The following is a 26349-nucleotide window of genomic DNA, read 5'->3' as shown; positions in this document are numbered from 1 at the left end:
TCCTCTTCATAGAACCGAGATCTCGAACTCGAGCTCACGGAATGGACCCGGGGATGCTTATCATGCCTACGGGTAGAGGGGCCCGGGTCCTGCCGGCCGAAGTTCGATACCTGCGGTGGTTTTGGGAGAGGGAACTCATTAGCATTTCCCGGTGGTGCCCTTGGAGGACCTTCTCCAGGTGGGGCGGCCGGTGACGAGGCCATTTTATCACCTTCGTGAACCTCTTGGTCCTTCGGGGGCTCCACGTCTCTGGGTGGAGGAGCGTCCTTCATGGAGGCCTTCAGCTGGACTCCGTTCAGGTGAACTTCTACCTCTCGTGGCTCCCTGAGTCGCTTTGAACGTCTTGGCATTTCTTCTTGCCGGAAACAATGGTGGAACAGTAGCTTGAAACTAACGTTCCCACAGACGGCGCCAAACTGTTGACGGTGAAATCTCGCAACGAAATTAGGTCGGAAAACTCAAAGGTAAATGCGGCGATGTTTAGATGAGAACTTAGAATTAACTTATGAAAGGATAAACACAGATGAACAATGAAGTGAAAAATGTGTATTGCTTAATAGCCTCTACATACAATGAATTTTCCAACCCCATTCTCTGTGGAAGTGGGATTCATTTTATAGTAGGCTCTAATGGCCCTGGGTACATGGTGGTCCAGGGGACCAGATGGTACACGAGTACACTAACAGGAGAGTGGTTCCAGGGGTAGTGGTGTCGGCTCTGGTACAAGGTCAGAGATCATGGGAGCACCTCACCTTCTGTACCTGGTCATGTCTCCTCTACCTGCCTGGTACGGGTGTCAAAGGAGTGGCTGGTGAGGACAACATATGGTACTTTGTTCGTACCTCCACTACTTATCTGACGTGGGTACTATGTCCGTACTCTAACTCCTATCAATTCGTCAGTGGACTCCGTACCTCATGAGATCAATTCCATGTGACCCTCATTTGCAAGGCATAGATGCGAGGCGGTAATGATCCATGCACTGCCCGTGCCTTGCAAGGCTCCTAGTGGCGAGGGGCCTAGCTATACTTGTCTCCTTGTGGCATGGATCCAGACTAGTGACGCGATGGTGCAACGGCCTCCCGAGAAGATGGTGGCCCACGGGCCTCGCTGGGGGCGTGTCCCTGATGGCCTCGCTGGGGGCGTGTGCCTGATGGCCTCGCTAGGAGGCGTGTGTGCCTGATGGCCTCACTGGGGGCGTGTACCTGATGGCCTCGCTAGGAGGCGTGCGTGCCTGATGGCCTCGCTGGGGGCGTGTGCCTGATGGCCTCGCTGGGAGGCGTGCGTGCCTGATGGCCTCGCTAGGAGGCGTGCGTGCCTGATGGCCTCGCTGGGGGCGTGTGCCTGATGGCCTCGCTAGGAGGCATGTGCCTGATGGCCTCGCTAGGAGGCGTGCGTTCCTGATGGCCTCGCTGGGGGCGTGTGCCTGATGGCCTCACTAGGGGTGTGTGCCTGATGGCCTCGCTAGGAGGCGTGCATGCCAGATGGCCTCGCTGGGGGCATGTGCTTGATGGCCTCGCTGGGGGCGTGTGCCTGATGGCCTCGCTAGGGGCGTGTGCCTGATGGCCTCGCTAGGAGGCGCGTGCCTGATGGCCTCGCTAGGGGGTGCGTGCCTGATGGCCCGAGGACCCAATGAGAGTGTAGGCGTATGGGGGTCTAAGTGCGTTCTTTGGGTCTTTTATAAGCGTGGAATATTGAGCATCCATAGGTGTATGTCCCGGGCGTCTTTGGCAGCGTTCACGTGTATGAGTGCATCTTGACCCATGAGCATGTCAGCCTTGCGCGGGCACGTCGGACCTCACTATGTGAGGGCCTTGTGCACCTATCCTCTTGCAGTATTCATTGTGGCCCCTTAGCTTAGCATGGCCAAACCTTGTGGCTCATAATGTGTTGTTTCTCATGAGTTGATCTCCTGTATTCAACAAGGCCTACAGGCTCGAGCCCAATAGCATGAATAAGTGACCTTTATCCCTATGTTCCGACCAGGGACTAAAGAGTTTTTATTTGGTGGATTTTTGGCATCCACACTCCATATATAAATCAACTATAAATTCATAAATGCAATGTTTTTAAGAATGTAAAAGTGGACTGTCAAATAAAAACAATTAATCAGTTGCCTTAGAGTCAACTCTAGAAGAAGCAATGGTGGCACGATCTATCATTTAAACAAGAAAATAAATTATTCATCTTTAGCATTCATGAAACAGTGTCAAATTCTTAAGATATGTCATCTCTCAAAGATATTAAAACTTTGGTTCTTTTAGAAGCAAATGATTTTAGAAACCACCAACAATTTAATAACAAACATGGTACTAGCTAAGCTAGAACAAAAAAGTCAAGCAACAAGATTCATGACCCAGTTAGGAAGTTATGCAAGAATTTTAGAGAACGACCAAGATACATGTCATGTAGCCAATCATTCTGAAAGGTCTGCTTCAAAATTCCAGCTATAAGATTGTCTATTCATATATAAAAATAATATATTGATATTAAACATTCACTAATACAATTAAGAAACTATTTTTTTAATCCCATCCTATGATTGGTCTATCTAATTCAAGTTGCAGGACTATGTTTCCCATACACGTATTTCATATTTTAACAAAAATATAAAATAAAATAATCATTTGTAAGCAATCAAATAATTAACCTATTTTATGCTAATAAGATATTGTGAAACTAGAAAAGCACACCATAAGAGATATATAGGTATATATATACATATACCAATACAGAAGTAATACTATTCATAATATTTAATGAGCAATTAAGCTAATGGGCTTCCTCTACATTGTTGTAAGAAGTAAGCATTTGGATTGAAGGCTCTACAAGTAAAAACACTTAAGAGACTAATTATATATATATATATAAATGGACACAACATGCTGAAAGGAAGAGTGATCTAGTAACATTGGCCTGAGCTTAAATTTGTATATATGATATGTAGAATGTAGTCCCACAAATTCTCAATCTCATGCTTCTTTGGCTTCAGCTTTAATGCTCTTCAGAGGTAAAAAAATGTTATTTGGAATTGGAACCAATTTTTAATTAAGTTGAAATACTATCTATATCTATGTAGTTCCCTAAAAACAATTAATTTTAAAAAAATGAAATCCATAGCATGATAACTGATTATTGAAGAAGGAAATAATAGAAAAGAAAACTAAGCCATATTTCAAAGTATGAGATCATAAGTTTTTTTAACTTTACTTTGTCTTACAATTGTCATTATCATGGCTATAAATATATGATCATTTTGCATTTTTGTATACCTTAGACAGTATTCTAAACTAAGAAGACCTTCAAGAAAACTAATAAAATACCTCCTCCTCATAAACAAAGGTGCCGAAAATTGGCCCCCTTGGTCCTCTAAAACCAATACAGGATCCATCTATGTCCACCCTTGTTCTTCTAGTTATCATAAATGAAGTACAAATAGTAAACATATGAAAGAATATATAATATTTTTATAACACTATGCTGTTGTACTCTTAGCATATGCATGAATAGATTCATATATATATATATTAGTGAATGATTGTAAGTGTATGTATATAATATTACACCACTTTTATTTTCACAAAAGTTGGTCTCACATGAAATTATATGATGATGCTTCATGAAACATAATGATATATAGATATATCTTTTTAGAGTAAGAAAATTGTATAAGATGATTCTTTTGTGCACCAAAATGCTTAGATTTTAATCTCAGACACAACATCATTTTATGAGCCCATTTGTCTTATGTACAATCCAAGCTTGCCACCGTACCCAGATGACCACATAGTAGGCAAGCCTTCACACACACATGCAAAAAAAAAAATCAACTAGTGTCTAATAGAATAAGTTTTATTAGTGGTCTAGATAATAGGAAACTCTAAATAAAATTAAATAAAAAAATTGAAAGGTTCCATAAAGCCAACCTCAGGGGACTATCTACAACACACTTGGTAAGCATGTAAAAGTATCTGAAAATATTTAATCATTACACTTACTAGATATCAACATTAACCTAGTCACTATGTTAAAAAATGTTTTCATAAAGGAACGATGCAATATAAATATTTTCATTTTTCTAGCAGAGCAATGTTATATTACTAACTTAACTTAAATTCACATATATGAACGCAAATAGATATATAAGCATATGGGCTTGATATAAAATGGAATTGAAACAAAGTTTTTGAAACATTAAATGTTCATTAAGTGTCTCTCCACTTCTTCAAACTACATCTCGTGCACTCTGAGCACAAGCAAATAATATTGGAAACAATAGAAAATTCAAAATCTGTAAAATTTAATACTAAATTAAAAAATCCTAAAGTGTTAATCTGGAAAAAAAAAATCTAAAAAGTCTAACATTTAACTATTAGAGTACATTAACAGAACAAAATCAAAAGACAAAAAGATATAACAGTTACCTCTATAGAAGAGACTCCACAATTTCTGAGAGAATGCTGGTTTCTTCGACACTGGAATACAATGGAAGAGTGTGTGCACTGTATATGCACAAGAGGGTAAATATCATAGAAATCTTAAAACGTGAATTCAATGCACCAAAATGCATAAATACAAACAAAGCCTAAATAATCAACTAAAAAAGAATAGCAACTCTCACCGTTAAACCATGGCATTCAGTGAATATTTCCATGTTTTATCACTGATAAATCTTGAAGTCTAGGCTTTTCGAGTTTTTTCTGATTGTAAAACTGATTACTCTCAACCCTTCATGGCTGAAGGAAAGCAGCATGCGACAAGCCCAACGACTGGGAAAGGATGGTTGATAGAGATAGAGAAAGATGAGAGAGAGAGTGAGGAGTTCGGATGTAGTACCAAGCCGAAGAAATGGGGAAAATAAATGGGTCTCAAAATTGTTGAAGGAAAGGATGGGTCTCAGAAATGTTGAGGAAATGGGTCTGTTGAAGGAGAGGAAATGGGTCTGTTGAAGGAGAGGAAATGTTGAAGGAATTGGGTCTCTCGGGTCTCACAAATTTTCAGGTCTCACAAATGAAAAAAAATGCTAAGTGGCGCGGGATGGTGTAATTATTACCGCCCTTTTTTCATAAAGTGGCCCCATTATAGTACTCTAGCATAATACGTTTTGATTAGTATTATATTCATGTGTTATAGAAATGAGTATTTGGTGTAGTGGCATAAGAATCAATAGGACTTGTATAAGCTTGTAATGATGGAAAGAAGGTTAAGGTTTGTGAGAAATTTGGACTTGAAGTTGGAATTGAACATCTTGTAAAGTGGGTGTTGGATTTTGGAAGAGCTTAAGGATGATATTATGATTAGAAAATGGGTGAGAGAAAGGAGAATGAGAGAGTGGGAGAATATCTAGTAGAGAAAGAAAGTGAAATTAGAATTATGTGGGGAAGATGAGGGTTGGGATTGGTTTATAGGCTGATATGGGGGGGCGCCGCGGCTTAAACAGACCCATGCTGCGGCCCGCCTCTAATTATGCCTTAACTTCGAACCTAGGCGCTGCGGCTCTCCAGTATACATGCAGTGGCCCGTGTCATCCCTTGAGATTGGACCCGTCTCTGACTTCGCCTCATGTCGCGGTTCTACTGAGCATGCCGCAACACTGATTCCCACTTTCCTTTCCTTTAATCCTGACATTCTCAGAAGTCGCAACTTAGCCAAAGTAAGTCACGACTTGGCCTCCACACGAATTTTTCTTTAAATATAGAGTTTTCTTTTCACAATTTTCATGAATCCTAAATACAATCTAATTGAAACTTAAATAAAAGAAATATTAAAACTTAAAACTCTATTTGTTCCAATTAAACTTAAAGGATTAAATAAATGAAAAATAAAAATAAAAACATAGGAATGCCTCCTACAGCGCTGTCTTTTACGTCTTTTAGGCGAATGGTACCTTCCTTTTTCAAATGGGTCTTTGAATCATTACAAACTTGGCCATTTCGACTTGGCCCTCAATGAAGTGCTTTAACCATTGACCATCCACCTTGTATATTTTTGCATTCTCATAAGCCTCATTCGGAACTCATCTAACTCATTCAGGTGCATGAGCCTGTTCTCTCCAGCTTTATACAAATCCACATTTAGCTTTTTCACAGCCCAATATGCCCTATGTTCAAGCTCCACATGAAGTGGACAAGCCTTCCCAAATACCAAGAGATATGGTGACATCCCTATGGGTGTTTTGAAAGCAGTTCTATATGCCCATAAGGAGTCATCTAGCCTCTTTGACCATTCTTTCCTTGACGTATTCACAGTTTTTTCAAGTATACTCTTTATTTCTTGATTTGATACTTCCACTTGGCCATTTTCTTGGGGATGATAGGCCCATGCAATGCAGTGGCGAGCTCCATATGGGGCACATAATGCAGTGAAACTGTGATTGCAGAAATGACTCCCTTCATCACTTATAATTGCTCGGGGAGTTCCAAACCGGGTAAAAATATGCTTGTGCGGGAAATTCAATACTACATTCCCATCACTTGTAGGAGTAGTTTCTGCTTCCACCCCTTTCTATACATAATCCACAACCAAGAGTATGTATTTATTATTAAAGGATGTCAGGAAAGGTCCCATAAAATCGATCCCCCACACATCAAATAATTCCACCTCTAGGTTCCCTGTCATAGGCATTTGGTCTCTCCTAGAGATATTCCCAGTTCTTTGACAACAGTCACAAGTTTTGACAAACAGATTGACATCCTTGAACGATGTAGGCCAATAAAATCCTGATTGCAAGACCTTTGCTGCTGTCCTAGTGGGACCAAAGTGACCACCACATTGTAAAGTGTGACAATGAATCAATATAGATTGCATTTCCTCCTCGGGCACACACCTTCTAATAACTTGGTCTGCACAGTGACGATAGAGAATGGGCACTTCCTAATAATAGTGCTTAACCTCTTAATAAAATTTCTTTAACTGTTGTCTCAACATCTCCTGAAGTGGAACCTTGGCAACCAAAAAGTTCACATAATCCGCAAACCAAGGCACCCCATCATCATTACTTACAGCAAAGAGTTGCTCATCTAGAAATTCATCATCAATTTGAACTCCACTATCCTCATTCTCATTCTCAAGCCTCAATAAGTGATCCGCTACCAAATTCTTAGTCCCCTTTTTGTCTCAGATTTCCATATCAAACTCTTGTAGCAACAAAACCCATCGAATCAAATGTGGCTTAGCATCCTTCTTGGTCATAAGGTATTTTATTGTAGAATGCTCTGTGTATACTATGACCTTCTTGCATATTAGGTAAGGTCTGAATTTATCAAAAGAAAATATTATGGCTAGTAACACTTTCTCCGTAGTGGCATATTTAAGAGTTCTACTAGCATAGTAAATAGTCCTGAATACCTTATCTACACGTTGTCCCAACACCTCTCCCAATGCATAGTCACTTGCATCACACATAAGCTCAAACGGTTTATCCCATTCCGGTGACACAACAATAGGAGCAGAAACTAATTTCTCTTTCAGCGTGTTAAATGCCTTTAAACATTCAGCATCAAAGTCAAATAGCACACCATTCATAAGTAGAGTGGATTAGGGCTTCGAAATCTTCAAAAAATCCTTTATAAGCCTCCTATAAAATCCAATGTGGCCTAAGAAACTACGAACCCCTTAACAAACATCGGTGGAGGTAAGATTTCTATTGTAGATATCTTGGCCCTGTCTACTTCAATACCATGACATGAAATCTTGTGGCCTAAGACTATTCCTTTGGTCACCATAAAGTGACATTTCTCCAAATTTAATACTAATTTTGACTCCTCACATCTTTTCAAAACCATCTCAAAATTAGCCAAACATCCATCAAAAGAGGCAACAAAATCTAAAAAGTCATCCATGAAGATTTCTATACCTATTTCCACCATGTCTAAGAAGATAGACATCATACATCTCTGAAATGTTGTTGGAATGTTACACAACCAAAACGACATTCTCCTAAATGAAAATGTTCCATAGGGGCCGTGAAGGTGGTCTTTTCTTAGTCCTCCCGTGCAGTGGGAATTTGATGGTACCCTGAATACCCATCCAAGAAACAATAATAAGGATGGCCTGCCAATCTGTCCAACATCTGATCTACAAAAGGCAAGGAGAAATGGTCCTTCCTGGTTGCCTTATTCAGTTTACAGTAGTCAATACAAATTCTCCACCCCGTTACCGTACGAGTTGGAATCAGTTCAATATTATCATTTTTAACCATCATCATGCCACCTTTCTTCAGGATTACCTGAACAGGACTAACCCATGCACTGTCAAATATTGGGTAAATCACCCCTCCCATCAAACCATTTAAGTATTTCCTTCCTTATCACCTCTTTCATTGAAGGATTAAGCCTCCTCTCAGCATCGATACTAGGCTTGCTATCCTCCTCCATTAATATACGGTGCATCACTATTGAAGGACTGATACCCTTAATATTTGCCAAAGTCCACCCAATTGCTAGTTTGTGAGCCCTCAACACCCTAAAGTAGCTTCTCTTCTTCCATAGTAGACAATGAAGCACAAATAATAACTGGTAGTGTATTATTCTTACACAAATATGCATGCCGAAGGTGATTAGGCAATGTCTTTAACACAAGGACTGGTGGTTTATCAATAGAAGGGAGCGGTCTCTCAATTACTTGCCCTAATTCCTCATATTTCTTTTTATAAACTTGCCCCGCTGAGTTCAACCACTTAACGTATTCAATGGCTTCAGTACCATCACACTCCTCTTGACTTACAACCAAACTCAACTTAAGCGGGTCCTCAATAGACTTAACATCTTCACCTTGTTCCTCCAATACACTGACACTGAAACAACTACCACTGGCTGAAGGGTATTTCAAGTCTGTAATGACATTAAAAAGTACCTCATCACCTTGTACTCTTAGCCTTAACTCACCCTTCTGGACATCAATTAATGCCTGCCCCATGGCTGAAAATGGTCTTTTCAATATAATAGGCACGTTCTCATCTTCCTCCATATCTAATACAATAAAATTCGCTGGGAAAATAAATTTATCTACCTTTACTAGGACTTCCTCTAGAATCACACGAGGATGCCTAATAGACCTATATGCTAACTATAGTGTCACTGTAGTGGGGTGCGCTTCTCCTAACTCCAATCTCCGATAGACTGATAATGGCATTAAATTAATATTGGCACCCAAATCACAAAGAGCTTGCTCACACTGAAAATTTCCTATGGTGCACAGGATAGTAAAATTGCCTGGATCCCTTAATTTATGAGGGAGCTTCCTCTGTAAGATGGCGTTGCACTCCTCTGTCAAAGCCACTGTCTCAAAATCTTCAATTCTCCTTTTCTTGGATAATATATCCATCATAAACTTTACATAGCTGGGCATTTTCTTCAGAGCCTCAACAAATGGTATGTTGATGGGAAGTTTCTTAAACACATCAAGAAACATTGAGAATTGCTTATCGAGATTCACTTTCCTAAACCTCTAAGGATACAATAATTTAGGGGTAGGCTCCACAATCTCAGCTTTTGGATTACCCTTTTTCTAAAGATCATCAGTGACCCTCTTCTGCTCTGGTGTAGCTATTTATTTATCCTCACCTCTTCCTTTGGAACTAATACTAAAGGTCCCTTATAACTAGTCCCACTCCTTAAACTGACCGCTTGACACTATTCTTTGGGGTTCACTTCTGTGGAACTAGGCAAATTCCCTTTTGGTCTACTAGAACGTATTTTAGTCAATTGACTCATTTGTGTCTCCAAATTCCTGGTTGAAGACCTTGTCTCTGTCATGAATTGATTTAATTGGTCAGTTTGAGCTGTTTGTGGGTTCACTGGAGGATATAGTGGTGGATGAGATGGGTGTGGGTTTGGATCATAATAAGGCCAAGGGTGTAGTCCATTGGTCGGTTGGTGAGGTGGGTGTTGAGGTGGATACTGTGGATAATGTGGCTGTAGTCCTTGGTTATTTTTCCAATACAGGTTGTGTAACGACCCAAAATCGCTATTAAGGCTTAAGGGCCTTGATTAGTGTGCTAGGAGGGCATGTTGGGATTTATGTGTGATTTTATGAGTTAAATGCATGGTTATGATTTAAAGCATGTTATTTGACTAATTGTTTATCTGAGATGCATGACTATGTGTATTAGTATGCATGTAGGCCCTGATTGTGTTTGAAGGGCATAATTGTAATTTTAGCCGCTGAGGGCATATATGTGATAATTGTATTCCGTGATTTGTACCACGTGAGTGTGGTGGTTTTATTTTGATGCACGTGCCGAGACGGTCCTAGAGAGCAAATTAACTTAAGAGTCACAACAGGATTTCTATACCCGGCTCGGGAGGAGCCTAGGGGTACTTCGGGAATTTTATGGCTAAGATTGAGATTTAGCGGGTAATGGTTATTGGTGATTGAGTAACCTGGGTAACCATTAGTTACTACTTAGAGTAACAAGTTCTAGATAGAAAATGGTAGAAATGAAATAGAAGTAAAAGGACTTAAGTGCCCTTGAGGTTAGTTGGGAAAGGATAGGCAAGGAGGGGTAAAATGGTCATTTGGCTGGGAATTGGATATATGGCAGCTGGGTATTAAGGGGTACACGGTTTGGGGCTTGGTCATTTGATGCTTTGATAATTTGAAGAGAAGAAGAAGGAGAGGGAAAAAGCTAGGGCATGAAGAAGAAGAAGGGAGCTGAAACTTGAAGACTAAGGGGATGAACCAAGGAAGCTTAAGGTTGGATTCTTGATTGAGGTAAGAGTTTTAAACATCCTTGGGTTTTCTTTTCTGTTGTGGTTTAAGATTTTGAAGCCATGGTTTAGGCTTGTCAAGCTTGGGTTGTGTTTTTGGCCTTTGGGTTTGAGTTTTCTGAAATTTGGAATCAAATGGGTGATTTTGAGTGTGATTGTGTTATTGAGTTGAGTTATGATGTTTATGGGTTGATGTATGGTCTATTTGGAGTTTTGAGTTGGTTTTGGAGCTTGGGTGTGAGTTTGGGACGATTTGGGAGGTTTTAGCTCGGAGAAAATGCAGGGGAAAAACCCAGAATTCTGGGTCTGCGAAGGCGTGCCGCGACACAGGTTTTTCGTGCCGCGGCGAGGGAGTCCCTGACTGATGTGTGCCGCGGCACAAGAAAGTTGTGCCGCGGCACAAGGCAAATTTCAGGTTCACATTTTTGGCAATTTTAGGCCTTTGCTCCGGGGGTTCGGGGGATGTCTCCGGGGTGTTGTTTTAAGGTTTTAGAGGTCCCGAGAGTGCGGGATTGGTCCCGGGAAGTGGTTTTGGGTTGATTAGTATTGAGGGATGTTTCTTGTGTGTTGTGACTAGGTTGTTGGTGAGGCTCGTGCTAGAGGACCGTGCTCGCAGTTTTAGAGCATCAGGAGGCTCGGAATACAGGTAAGAAAACTATAACACCCGAGGTTAGGGCATGGCCCCAGATTGTATTATGTGCAAATGTTTAAACCTTAAATGAATCATGATGTGTGTGAATGATTATTTCGAATGTACCATATGTGTGAATATGATGAAATGAGCGGCCGTGGGCCGAGTACGGCGTAAGCCGGGGCGGCCGTGGGCCGAGTACGGCGTAAGCCGGGGCGGCCGTGGGCCGAGTACGGCGTAAGCCGGGGCGGCCGTGGGCCGAGTACGGCGTAAGCCGGGGCGGCCGTGGGCCGAGTACGGCGTAAGCCGGGGCGGCCGTGGGCCGAGTACGGCGTAAGCCGGGGCGGCCGTGGGCCGAAAGTAACACCTAGCACATGGGATGCTATAATCAGGGCGGGGCCCGGTGGATTCATGTGTTATGCTATAATCAGGGCGGGGCCCGGTGGATACATGTGTTTGCTTAGTCTAAATGGTTGACTTATCTATTTGTGGATTATCTGTTATGATAAAACTGTATACATTGCATATGTTATGTTCTGCATGAGTTTTCTTGCTGGGCTTCGGCTCACGGGTGCTCTGTGTTGCAGGTAAGGGCAATGACTGAGTCAACCAACCATGAGTACGGAGAGCGTGAAGCGACGTGTACATGTTTGGTCTGCCCGACTGCTTTGGTTGGGGGTTTATTCGAAAATGGCTGTAATAATCTATGATTTTATGATTTCTCAACTGTAACCTTATTTCAAGATGTAATTAGTTTTCAAACCTTATTTTGGGATCCCAAATGTTTAATAATAGAAGTTTTAATGAAATGACGTATTTTCAAAGATTACAGCCTTAACGTTTAATTAGTCACACTTTTGTTTCAAAACCTCGGTTAGCGAGGCCATTGCACACTGTTTTGTCTTAAAAACTCACTTAGTAACGGCTCTAAGGAAGTAGGGCGTTACAACTTGGTATCAGAGCGAGCCAAGGTTTATTGGTTCTGGAGATCGACCGAACATGTACGCTCGCTATCAGTGACAAGCTCGACTCTGGGTTGGTTGGTATGAATGACTGACATGTTTGAATATATGTTTGAATGCCCTGTTTGCCTGCTTATTTATATGGAGCATGAGGAATGAGATGACATATGCATGAGATACTGATAGGGCCTGGCCCTTGACTGTTGCATGTTGAGATCAATGTGTGCTGAATAACATTATTATGCATGTGGATGAAAATTGGCATAATGGTTCGCATATTGAGCGTATGTGGTTAATTTTCTGGATTAAATTCATATGTTATATCGGTATATTGGCTTGTATGAAGCATGATGAGCATGGATACACTTAGTGGTGATAGAAATTTGGTAAGCTAAATGTATATCATTGTGGACTTGACCTAGTATATGCTTGTGTGTGCATTATACCTGTGGATATTTGGACCTAGTGGTGGTTTGGTTCAGAGTAGGAACCCCGGAGTTCAGGTGTTGGGTCAGTTTTGACAGGTGAAATTGTGTTGTTGGTTCCTAGAAGGGTTTGGGGACCTGATATTGTGTTTGCAGAGGGGTTTTTAGATATAGGTTGGAGTTGAGATCTCCAGTTATCCCTGGAAGCAGCAACAGAGGGTCGCTAGTGTGTGGGTAAGCTGTGGAGTTTGTTAGTCGAGATGGGATAAGTGAACAGCGGATTTCTCTGGGGAAATAGCTGATTCCGATGTTTTAACAGTAAGGTTTCAAGTGTTGGTTTACCGTGAAGTATGGTCAGATAAGGGTACTAAATGAAAGGCTTAAAGGGTGTTATCCTCGGGTTTTGAGGAGAATTCGGACTGACAAGGGATTTATCAATAGACGGGCAGAGTTATTTCCACCCATGGTTAAGAGGATGAGAGATCCTGATTAGAGAGTTATGTTAAATGTTGAGGCAGAGGAATGCCTGGAATTGGTACTCGGGCTGAGGTACTGGCTTAATGGGTTAGAAAGAACCTAGATGATGAATGGTTAGGACAGATCTTAAAGACATGATTAGAACCGTGGAGGCGGGCAAATGTTTAAGTCTGGTTTGGACTGTTAGGGGTAACGACAGCGTAGATCAATGGGTTTGGTGAATTGGATAGTTCATTTCGGAAATTTATACAGATGGATGTATCTGGAATTGGTGGCGACCCATTTAAGGACATGAGATCTGGAATAGTCTAAGGCATTTGGGCTGCTTTGAGGAAAGAGTTTTTGTCTGCATGTGGATGGCGGAGAGGGCCATATTGTTTGAGGAACTGATGGTTGATGTATAGAGCATGAGTGCTAGAGCCGCAAGGGCGGTGGTTCCTTTGATGGAATTAGTAAAGATAGATTCGTGATAATCAAGTTGAAAGAAACCCGGATAGTGTTGTGGCTTTTGGATTGCCAAGAAAAAGGGGAAAAGTCTGACTGATAAGACGGTACTTTTGTTGATAGAACGCAGCGAGGTCGGATTCTCAATTTTTAGGTAAAAGGACTCCAGACAGTGCTTGGGCACCTAGATTGAGATTGGAAAGAAGCCTGATCGAAAAGGTAGTTATCGAGATGGCGACAGGAACCAGGAGGTTAATTGGTATGCGCATGAGGAAGAGGATGCCACCTGAGAGGAGGTCAGGTGAGGACATGATTTCTACGTAGAATGACTCGAGATGTTGGGATGGATTTCCATGGTGAGGGGACGGAGAACTGGAATGCACCGATACATTCGAGGTTCGAGGCTGAGTCCTCAAGGATGAGTATTTAACTGGCGAGCTTGTGCTTTGGGCATGTAGCGAACTAGAAGGGCTCGGTGTTGAGAATGTTCCGCGAGGGAGATGGACATAGAGAGGTTGCCTCAAAGGTGCCATTTGAGAGGCCGAGGACAGTAATACTTATGGAGAAGGAATTAGAAACTCTGGCAGATGGATTGTTGAGGATATCATCTGGAGTACGTAAAGGAGACAGAGCTGACCAGTGGGAAAGTTATGTGGGTATGCAAAGAAATATTTAGGGAATACTTCAAGGTCGGACTACAGATAGGATTGGTATAAGGAATGTTGTAAAAGACGGATTGGCCGACAGAAAGTCTATTGAAGAAATCGAAGGAATTTGATCTTGGATTAGCCAGAGTGTTATACTACATGGATTGCTAGTATCGTCGGGATAGGATGAAAAGTACAATGTTGGATACAAGGTGGGACGATGTCCCCAAGAGTTGATCTACGACCTGGTTATTGCCAGTTGGAAACCAAGGATAAAGACTTTTCGTGAATTGATTAGGTTGCACCGGGTAGGGTGTGAGGAATTGGTAACAAGGATTCTGGAACGGTTCGAGCTGCAGCAGCACAGGTAAGTTCTTTAGACAGAGAATGCATGAACGGTGTGGGCAAGTTCCCTTCAAGCTCACGAACAGTGCATATGGATTACTCCCAGACAGAAATGGTGAGCAAGTGACTATGCGAAAGACGTTTGTACCCAGAAGGCGAAGTCACAGGTAAGGTTCTACGGAGTGTTAGTTTGGATGTCGTCAGGAGTACTCAGATTAGAGCTACAAGGAGAAAGGACAGGTAAGAGAGGATTTGATCTGAAGCCGCGATAAACTAATGAAGAACATTTGAAGAACAGAAAGCATCTCAGGACTGGTAAGCGCGTCATCTATTGCATAAGCACCTCCGGAGACAACTACATCAGAGATGAGGAGAACAGTAAAACTCGAGGTTAGACGGACTGAGTGGTGTCACATCAGAAAGAAATTCAGAAGACAGGTAAGAATTTATTGGTATCTGGCGATGCTGGAATATGCGTATGTTTTGATTAAGTAAAGAGTGATTGCATAAAGGACATGATCTATGGTAGGGTTATGGAAATGTGAGATTGCATCACGATTTGGGCACGCCCAGGAATAAATTGACGCGAGGATGGATTGAACCTAGCGGGAGGCGACTGAATGGACCATGGTTGATACACTTGGGACGTTAAGTCGACTGTTGTGCATGGCATAAGGTACTTAAGTATTGGGTATTAGTAAGAAAGATAGCGTTGAGACACAGAGGTGGTGAAAAGTAGCAGACAAATGATCAGTGTTTGAAATCCTCGATTGAGCAAGGGAAATTTAATGGGAGGCGTGTATCAGTCAAGGAATAACGCTATAGGCTGTAATGGAGGACAAGGCAACGACTGAGATCGGCATGATGTTAGTAGGTAATGGTTAGCTGGTGGGTGTCACTGAGCTATGGAATTCAAAGTGTTGGTTTGAGTTGAAACAGGGAAGGACCCTGCTAAGGTGGTACAAGTTAGGATACCAGGAATGGATGAAGGATCCAATTAGATTCGGTTTATGAATGAGAATTCTGAATGGACATCATTCCACCTCCTAGGGTACGTCGTACCGGGAGGGTCGAGCGGGTGACAGAACCTAGTGTTTTCCTTTGGACCCTGAGGGGTTAGGTGATGTGGTGGTGCATCGTGGGGATAGACCACAATAGACCTTAAGTAAGGTGTTTGGACATGAAAAGTTTTAATTCGGTTGTTTGAGTTAATGTTGTTGGGGCAAGTGAACTGGTTTCAGGATAGAACGTCGATGACATTGAATTGAGGCCCTATAATATTTTAAATTATTGGAATGGATTTAGAGAACGAAAAGAACAGAGTGGGAGCCTGGAATTATCAGTTGATTGCAAGCGGGGTGGCAGTCTGAAAGTTTATCGGATATCTTAAAGGACTGAGCGCCGAGTAGGCGAATACTTGAAGTATTAAGGGAAGTGTAATCCCTGATGAGTTAGTCGTGGTGGCGGTTGCTGGTGTCTTGTTAAAGTAACACGACATATGACATGGTAGGAGGCAAAGGGTAGTGAATACTACGATTTGGCATCGGTTCAGAGAGAAGCCAAGTGGTTGTTGGAACTCTTAAGGCAGGAGCGTCTGCCTATTTGAAAGGATTAACAGCTTGTAAATTGATAAGTGTTGAGGAAATAAAGCTCCGGAAGGAAAGAGTTGCGTCTCTGCATTTTAACAGACGAGGATCTGTAAGGTGTTCAGAGAAAGAAGGGAGTGTTCTGACTCTTAATTCAGCATAAGATTCTGAAGTTTTACCAAGGATTAGGCCAGCGGGGCCTACCAATTGATCCCACCTAGTAGAGGTGACGAATTTTGAGTATCTCTGGAATCAGGAATAAGACGATGAATTGGTCATTGTAATCTAGGCAGACCCTGAGGTTTCTGCAGGGTTGCGGTGTAAACAAGAAGCTATCGAGAGTATGGCTATTAGACGAAATCTTGAGGGGCAAGATTGTTACTCTTGTGAGAGTGTTGTTGAAAAGTAAAGTAAAGGCGGTGGGCCTTGGAAATTATGGTCAGAGTTGCGGGTTTACTGACTGATGTGTTTGGATAAATTTCGAGGACGAAATTTTTATGAGGAGGGGATAGTTGTAACGACCCAAAATCGCTATTAAGGCTTAAGGGCCTTGATTAGTGTGCTAGGAGGGCATGTTGGGATTTATGTGTGATTTTATGAGTTAAATGCATGGTTATGATTTAAAGCATGTTATTTGACTAATTGTTTATCTGAGATGCATGACTATGTGTATTAGTATGCATGTAGGCCCTGATTGTGTTTGAAGGGCATAATTGTAATTTTAGCCGCTGAGGGCATATATGTGATAATTGTATTCCGTGATTTGTACCACGTGAGTGTGGTGGTTTTATTTTGATGCACGTGCCGAGACGGTCCTAGAGAGCAAATTAACTTAAGAGTCACAACAGGATTTCTATACCCGGCTCGGGAGGAGCCTAGGGGTACTTCGGGAATTTTATGGCTAAGATTGAGATTTAGCGGGTAATGGTTATTGGTGATTGAGTAACCTGGGTAACCATTAGTTACTACTTAGAGTAACAAGTTCTAGATAGAAAATGGTAGAAATGAAATAGAAGTAAAAGGACTTAAGTGCCCTTGAGGTTAGTTGGGAAAGGATAGGCAAGGAGGGGTAAAATGGTCATTTGGCTGGGAATTGGATATATGGCAGCTGGGTATTAAGGGGTACACGGTTTGGGGCTTGGTCATTTGATGCTTTGATAATTTGAAGAGAAGAAGAAGGAGAGGGAAAAAGCTAGGGCATGAAGAAGAAGAAGGGAGCTGAAACTTGAAGACTAAGGGGATGAACCAAGGAAGCTTAAGGTTGGATTCTTGATTGAGGTAAGAGTTTTAAACATCCTTGGGTTTTCTTTTCTGTTGTGGTTTAAGATTTTGAAGCCATGGTTTAGGCTTGTCAAGCTTGGGTTGTGTTTTTGGCCTTTGGGTTTGAGTTTTCTGAAATTTGGAATCAAATGGGTGATTTTGAGTGTGATTGTGTTATTGAGTTGAGTTATGATGTTTATGGGTTGATGTATGGTCTATTTGGAGTTTTGAGTTGGTTTTGGAGCTTGGGTGTGAGTTTGGGACGATTTGGGAGGTTTTAGCTCGGAGAAAATGCAGGGGAAAAACCCAGAATTCTGGGTCTGCGAAGGCGTGCCGCGACACAGGTTTTTCGTGCCGCGGCGAGGGAGTCCCTGACTGATGTGTGCCGCGGCACAAGAAAGTTGTGCCGCGGCACAAGGCAAATTTCAGGTTCACATTTTTGGCAATTTTAGGCCTTTGCTCCGGGGGTTCGGGGGATGTCTCCGGGGTGTTGTTTTAAGGTTTTAGAGGTCCCGAGAGTGCGGGATTGGTCCCGGGAAGTGGTTTTGGGTTGATTAGTATTGAGGGATGTTTCTTGTGTGTTGTGACTAGGTTGTTGGTGAGGCTCGTGCTAGAGGACCGTGCTCGCAGCTTTAGTGCATCAGGAGGCTCGGAATACAGGTAAGAAAACTATAACACCCGAGGTTAGGGCATGGCCCCAGATTGTATTATGTGCAAATGTTTAAACCTTAAATGAATCATGATGTGTGTGAATGATTATTTCGAATGTACCATATGTGTGAATATGATGAAATGAGCGGCCGTGGGCCGAGTACGGCGTAAGCCGGGGCGGCCGTGGGCCGAGTACGGCGTAAGCCGGGGCGGCCGTGGGCCGAGTACGGCGTAAGCCGGGGCGGCCGTGGGCCGAAAGTAACACCTAGCACATGGGATGCTATAATCAGGGCGGGGCCCGGTGGATTCATGTGTTATGCTATAATCAGGGCGGGGCCCGGTGGATACATGTGTTTGCTTAGTCTAAATGGTTGACTTATCTATTTGTGGATTATCTGTTATGATAAAACTGTATACATTGCATATGTTATGTTCTGCATGAGTTTTCTTGCTGGGCTTCGGCTCACGGGTGCTCTGTGTTGCAGGTAAGGGCAATGACTGAGTCAACCAACCATGAGTACGGAGAGCGTGAAGCGACGTGTACATGTTTGGTCTGCCCGACTGCTTTGGTTGGGGGTTTATTCGAAAATGGCTATAATAATCTATGATTTTATGATTTCTCAACTGTAACCTTATTTCAAGATGTAATTAGTTTTCAAACCTTATTTTGGGATCCCAAATGTTTAATAATAGAAGTTTTAATGAAATGACGTATTTTCAAAGATTACAGCCTTAACTTTTAATTAGTCACACTTTTGTTTCAAAACCTCGGTTAGCGAGGCCATTGCACACTGTTTTGTCTTAAAAACTCACTTAGTAACGGCTCTAAGGAAGTAGGGCGTTACAGGTTGGGATGATTCTTCCATGCAAGAGTATATGTATTTGAGTAAGGATTGTGGGAAGGTCTTGGGAAGTTACCAATAGCATGTGCTTGTTCCAAAGGAAAATTGTTCATGTCTGTTGAGCAACTAGTAGTGCTCAGGCATTACTCATAAGAATGCGGACCCCCACAAATCTCACAACTCATTACATTATGTGTCTTCATTGCTTGGGTGGTGAGGTTATTCTACGGCAATTGCTTGGTTAGAGATGCCACTTGAGTGGTCAATAAAGCAATAAGATCGACCTCTAAGACTCCTATTACCTTCTTAGTCTCACGCTCATTGGGCCAATTGTAGTTGTTCATGGTCATCTCTTCCAGTAATTCATAGCTTCATTAGCACTTTTTCTCATAAATGCTCCTCTTGATGCTACATCAATAATGGTCCTTGTATCCCCCCCCCCCCCCCCACCCAAACCATTATAAAATATGTGAACCAATAGCCACTTCTCTATTTCATGATGTGGGCACTTCCTTTACTACTCTTTAAAATGTCCCCACGCGTCATATAAGGACTCCCCATCGAGCTGATGGAAATGATTAATTTATCCTCGATATCAGGCTGAATTAGCAGGGGGAAAATATTTACCAAGAAATTTCTGAGCCAAACCTTCCCATGTGGCTATAGAGTTGGCTTGTAATGAATTCAACCAACTCTTAGCTCTGTTTCTTAACGAAAACGGGAATAATCTTAATCTGACATCATCTTTACTCACTTCGTTCATTTTGAATGTTGCACACAACTCTAAAAAATTGGTGATGTGGGGATTTGGATCCTCATTTTGTAATTGAATTGTACACAATTCTGTACCATCTAAATAATCGAGGGTTTTATCTCAAAATTATTCACCTCAACAGTAGGAGGATGAATACTTGAATGTATCCCTGTAATAGTAAGGAGTACATAATTTCTTATTGGCGGATCAGCCTCAGCTACTGCGTTACCTAGATTTGTAATGTTGTTGACACCATTATTCACATTCTCACCCATTCTCTCTAACTTCTTATGTTTTCTATTACTCTTACAAGTCTTCTCAATCTCAAGATCAAGAGGCACTAGTGACACCAATCCTTGACGTCGCATACACAAATTATCCCTGAATCACAAGGCAAGCAAGGAGATATATTAACTAAAATTGCAAAGAGAAGCCAAATTAGAACAAGAATCAATTATTTGATATTGATCAAATTGTCCCCGGCAACGGCGCCAAAAACTAGATCGGTAAAATAGCACACGCAAGTATACGTGGCCATAACAAGTAATAATTTTCAGTAAGAACGGGATCGTCCCACAGAGACTACTATTCAAGTGCCAATAATTTACTCTTGATTTCTATTTGACTATTGAAATTCAGATTAATTAATAAAATAATTATAAAAATTGGAGTAAAAAAAACAATAATAATGATTTATTCAAGAATAGAGACCAAGGGTATTAATTTCATCAACTAATTAACTTAACAATTTAACTATTTAAGTACAATTCAATCTTCTAATTTTATCTTAATAGTGGGTTATCAAAGGCAATCTTAATTCTTTATCAAGATAAAAAGACATCAACTTATATGCAAATCTTCCACATATCTGTGACAGATTTTAACACACAGCAGGCATTAAACATCATAACCCTAAAAGCTACACAAATCATATAGATACTATCGTTCTATATGCGATCTGTTGTACCCTGAAATTAGCACGAGTTCAATTACTCAACTAGGGTACAGCTGGCAGATGAATGTGTGGAAAACTAGCCAAGTAGAACATCTGGTTAACAATGATGTGAACAGCTTGAGTTTGGGGGTTTGATAGCACGATACACAGTTTATTATCAGATTGCCTCTTAGGATAACAGTTAAGTTCGAGACTTATAATGACCAGATCCAAATTTGGGCGGTTTGAGTTTAATACGAGCTGTGGCTCAAATAGTTGTTGAACACGAGCTCGGGCAAGATATTCTACTCGTGGAAACCTGGACATAATGCATAGTGAAGGATCCCAAGAGATTCAGAGACTCTTTATACGCTCATTAATGCCCAGGCTATATCGCATATCTACCATTTATTATCTGAGATAGTATGAGTGTATTATATTCTGTTATCAAACCATATCCCAATGTAAATGAGAATAATATGTATTAATTATATACCTTATTTAATCATGCGGTTTATTCACGCGATTACCCAAACCTGTCTATGGAATTCCCCTATAAATACTAGGAATATTGGATAGGGAAGGGGCAGTCATTTTTGTATTGCTAAAACTCTGCAGAAATTGAGAGAGAAAATTAATAATATTGACTCGTGGACTAGGTGGATTTTAACCACTGAACCACGTAAAAGTTGTGCGTGTTCGAGAGAGTGTTTATTACTTCATTGTGGTTTATAATTTAGCACTAATCTACCTATTTAATTTCTTAATACACTGTTGGCAAAAAATTGCGTCAACAGTTTGGTGCTTTCATTGAGAGGAAATTAGTGCTTCACAAGTTTCAGTCTACTTTCATCATGGTGCTCACTTGATCAATGCATGATAATGAGATGGAACAGCCTGGTAGGCAGGAGGCCTGTCATACCATTGTACCCAAGGAAAGGGGCCTAGATGTTCAACAACGTCCTGGAAAACAACCAGTGGGTCAAGATGATGTTGGGAGTTCAGCGTCACTCCCACCAAATCCTAATCCAGGATATTTGATTGCTATCGAGATAGAAAACACCCAATTAAGGAGCCATCTCACTAGGGCAAACAAGCAGATTGAAGGGGTCTTGACTCGGTTACCCCCTCTTGCAATCGACGTTAATGTCGAAAAGAGGCGAAGTGGGTCTCATAAGTCCCAAAGGAATAACCGGTCTAAACTGAGTCATTCTATTAGAACCACCACTCTTAGTTATGTGCCTTCAGAGCGAAACCACCACAGTGCTCAACCCACTAGTCATCACAGGGGTCATCATCAGCATGTCAGTCGATCGGTCAAGATTGTGACCCCCAGCTCTGTGCCTTCTTCACAGATTCCAAGAGATGCCCATGACAACCCACGGGGAGGGGCTGGGACAAGCTCACGTAGGCAAAATGCTCCAGCAAATCCCTTTGTGCCACGGTCAAAGCCCCAGACACAGAGAACTAGGGACGTTGGAATAGAATCGAGGCAGGCTAATTTAGTTCGTCCTAATGGAACGAGGATAGCCTCACCAATAAGGCATCCTCCGTCACCTGTATGACATCCAACACCACCTTGCCCTTAACGAGATGCTCCAGATCATGGAAACAGTAGGAGAAATCCTCCCCCGTCTGTAAATACTTACGCCCCACGGACGCGTGTGGAGAATCTAGTTCCTCGACCTCAGCCACGAGTCGTAAGTTTTGCAAAAAAAATTATTGGACAGAGAGCCGGCGTGGAGGCAGGTCTGACAGTGACTTGAGAAATCACTTGAGTTCAGCATAAAGTCCTCGATATGATCCACAACCCGACCTACGCGATCATTTGAACTCACAAAGAAGGTATCCAGCTCGGAATGAGGATGTTAGATATATTCGGCATGAGGGAAGTCCGTCCATTGTACACGACAATGGGAATGTTCCACCTAACCAAGCTCGAACTTGGAGGGACAACAACCCATCAAGCTTGTTGTTGAACAGCCCCCAATTAACCTAGGGACCAAGGACTAAACCCTTGAAAGACTGGCTTTAACGGAAGAACAAATGAAATGACTCTAATCTGGGAAGGGAAAGGACGATTTTGACTCAAATGAGGAGCTCAGACCTTTTGCTCCAAACATTGCAGCGTCAACATATCCTATTGGCTTTAGGATGCCACACATGCCGATGTTTAATGGAAACGCAGATCTGTCTAATCACCTCGGGATGTTTAACACCATGATGATGGCCCACAATGTCGTGCTCCATCTAAGATGTATCTTGTACCCTACAACTCTAGTCAGACCTGCCAGGCAGTTATTTAAACAATACAAGAAGCATTCGATAAGCTTATGGAAGAAATTTTCATCCAAGTTTAAAAAAGCATTATGAGCTTCACAGGTAGCTTGTGTTGAAGTCGATTCATTGGCCAACATAAAGCAACAACCTGGTGAGACATTGAAAGCATACCTGAGCAGATTTTCCAATGTTGTTGCTTGAGTTAGGGACGTTGATGATAGCTCCAAGCTCATGGCAATGAGAACAGGAATCTTGGTGGGAGGCGACCTGTGGCAAGAACTCCAAAGAAAAGGAGTTAAAAGCATAGATGAATTTCTGACCCGAGCTTAGGAGTGAATAACCTTGGAGGAGGTTGGAGCTTCTGTCGTAGGAACCAGCCAGGCCCATGTCCAACCCATTGGAGCGATGACGGATATTACAGCTACGGCTTAACCCGTTACCCAGAGTAACCAAGGGGGAAATAACAAGAGGAAGGGGAATAGTGAGGGCAACCAGAACGAGACGAAGAAGAACAAGTCTGTGGAGAAATTCAAGCCCATTTACGCCACCTATACCGACCTAACAGACACCTGAGAGCATATCTTCCGGGCTAATTCTAATCACCTCCCAGAGGGCGAAGAGAGATCCTTCAAAAAAATTTCGATACCACAATTACATCGATCATAACACTGATGATTGTCGGCAGCTGAAGGATGAAATTGAGACTCTCATTCGAGCTGGACCATTGGCCCAGTACGCTCGAAATCGGGTAGTTCCCAATCAACTTGCCAGGCAGAATCCTCAGTTAATTCCAAAAGCTCCGATAGGTCAACCTAGAGCTCAGACAAATCAGGTCGACTCTCCCCCAATAGTAGGATATATATAACCACTATTGTCGAAGGACCTCATTTGGCGGGAACGAGAAGCGGGGCCTAAAAGAGGTATATCAATGAGTTGAAGGCTCATAACGGTGTGGAGTTTGTCTTGGAATAGTAGTTATTGAAGCAACAGTGGTTGGAAAAACATCCAATCATTTTCATGGAAGAGGATGCTATCCACGTCCAATTCCCACACAATGATCCGCTGGTGGTAACCGTGAAGCTCGCTAACCGAAGGGTATGGAGAATACTGGTGGATAACGGAAGTTCCGTAAATTTACTTTTCAGGTCCACCATGGAAAAGATGGGATTGTCCATATCCGATTTGAAGGCAACCTCAATGACTCTGTTCGGGTTTTTGGGTAAGGGAGCAGCAGCCATAGGGACAATCGGACTAGTGGTGACATTAGGAGAAAAGTCACGAACTATCTCCAAAATACTCGAGTTCATGATAATTGATTGTCCAGCTGCATATAATGCGATTTTGGGCCGACCTGCACTGATGGCATTTGAAGCCGTCACTTCGATCCGACACCTGGCAATGAAATTCCCCTCAACCTCGGGGATATGCACAGTAAGAGGAGACCAACTCACTGTCAGAGAATGCTATAGCATTTCTATGAAGGGAAAATCACAACCCGAATAGCAGGCGATGGTCATAAGTGAAGGGTGGTGAGTCCCAGGAAATGGAAGTCACTCGTGGGATGGAAGAACCTTAAGAAGAAGATGGTGAGGTCGCCCAACGTGATGAAATTGATCCATAGGTAGGCGAAGACATTTCTGAGCTTAAATCCATAGAAGAGACTTAGGAAGTAAACATCGACCCGAAATAACCTTCAAGGGTTGTAAAAATTCAGAAAAATCTTGAAGACAAAAGGATTAAGGAGTTGGTCAAATTTTTACGGAAGAACCTAGATGTTATTGCCTATTCATACGAGGATATGGTGGGAATCAGTCTGAGTATAATAATGCATACCTTAAACTTGGACAACGGCGTGCCTGCAAAGTCCCGAAAATAAAGGCTTTTGGGGACAGTATGAGCTGAAGCATTAGAAGATGAAGTAGCTCGCCTAATAAAATGCGGGTTTATCAGGGAAGCAAAATACCCGATCTAGGTTGCTAACCCCGTGCTGGTCCCAAAGCCAAACAAGAAGTGGAGAACCTATATCGATTTCTCTAACCTCAACAAGGCTTGTCCCAAGGACTGTTTCCCACTACCAAGAATAGATCAGTTGGTAGACGCCACGGCAGGTCACGAGCTCGTGTCTTTCATGGACACGTATTCTGGATATAACCAGATCACGATGAACCCTGCAGACCAAGAGCATATCAGTTCATGACTGAACATAATGTATATTGCTACAAAGTTATGCCATTCGGACTGAAAAATGTCGGGGCTACATACCAATGGTTGGTCAACAAGATGTTCGCTAACCAAATCAGGAGAAACATGGAGGTGTATGTCGATGATATGCTCATCAAGTCAAATACTACCAATACCCATGTATCCGACCTGGAAAAATGTTTTGGCATCTTGAGAAAGTACGACATGAAGCTGAATCCCCAGAAATGCACTTTCGGAGTGGCATCTGGAAAGTTTATGGGGTTCATAGTCAACACAAGGGGGATAGAGCCGAATTTGAAAAAAAATCAGGTCGTTGCTAGAAATGCCTTCGCCTAGGTCACGTAAGGAAGTTCAGAGCCCAACTGGAAGGGTGGCGGCCCTAAACCGCTTCATTTTAAAATCCACTGACAAGTGTGTACCATTCTACAACATGCTCAGGGGAAACAAGAAATTTGAGTGGACCGAAGATTGCAAACAGGCATTTCACAATCTGAAAACGCATATAGCTGAACCCCCCGTACTATCAAAGCTGACGTCCGGAGAGGGTCGGATTCTTTACCTGGCCATAACAGAGAATGTAGTCAGTGTCATGTTAGTTTGAGAAGAAAACCGGACGCAGAAGCCCGTATATTACGTAAGCAAGAGGCTTCTCAGAGCTGAATCACGGTAGCCACTAATAGAGAAGCTGGAATTCTATCTCATATTGGCTTCCAGAAAGCTCAGGCCATATTTCCAGTCCCATTCTATTAACGTCTTAATCGACCAACCTTTAAGGTAGGTATTGCAAAAGCCTGAAATGTTAGGACGTCTATTAAAATGGGCCATCGAACTTAGCCAGTTTGAGATATTATACATGCCACGAACAACAATCAAGAGTCAAGCCCTTACTAATTTTGTAGTTGAGTGCACTAGTTTTCAAGACAAGCTAATAAGGGAGCCAGTGCAGGAATTATGGAAAATCTTCATTGATGGATCATCAAACGAGAATGGATCGGGAGCTGGGATAATCTTACTCTTACCTAAAGGACTTTGGTTCCATACATCTCTCAGGTTCGGGTTTGAAGCATTCAACAACGAAGAGGAGTATGAGTCTTTATTGGCAAGGCTAAGGGTGGCGAAAGAGCTGAAGGCGAAAGCCATCCAATGCTATAGTGATTCCCAGCTCGTGGTAAATCGGATATTAGGAGAATACCAAGCTTG

General features: G+C 42.2%; 1 protein-coding gene and 1 non-coding gene across 2 annotated transcripts; one reads left to right on the top strand and one right to left on the bottom strand.

Moving 5' to 3' along the window:
- Positions 1-5958: 5958 nt before the first annotated feature.
- LOC133779452 (uncharacterized) lies at positions 5959-8375 on the bottom strand. The gene is made up of 5 exons (XM_062219413.1): positions 8313-8375; positions 8159-8227; positions 7348-7482; positions 6943-7107; positions 5959-6504 (listed from the first exon to the last, which is right to left on the bottom strand). Exons 1-5 carry the CDS (start codon positions 8373-8375, stop codon positions 5959-5961), a joined length of 978 nt encoding a protein of 325 aa, XP_062075397.1.
- Positions 8376-19470: 11095 nt separating this feature from the next.
- LOC133781277 (small nucleolar RNA R71) lies at positions 19471-19576 on the top strand. Its single transcript, XR_009870060.1, has one exon. It is a non-coding gene; the product is annotated as a small nucleolar RNA R71 (small nucleolar RNA).
- The last annotated feature ends 6773 nt before the right edge of the window (positions 19577-26349 follow it).

This window comes from Humulus lupulus, chromosome 5, assembly GCF_963169125.1.
Source record: "Humulus lupulus chromosome 5, drHumLupu1.1, whole genome shotgun sequence".
Lineage (NCBI taxonomy): Eukaryota > Viridiplantae > Streptophyta > Magnoliopsida > Rosales > Cannabaceae > Humulus > Humulus lupulus.
The sequence above is the reverse complement of the archived record's forward strand: the minus strand, read 5'-3'. Positions and strand labels throughout refer to the sequence as shown.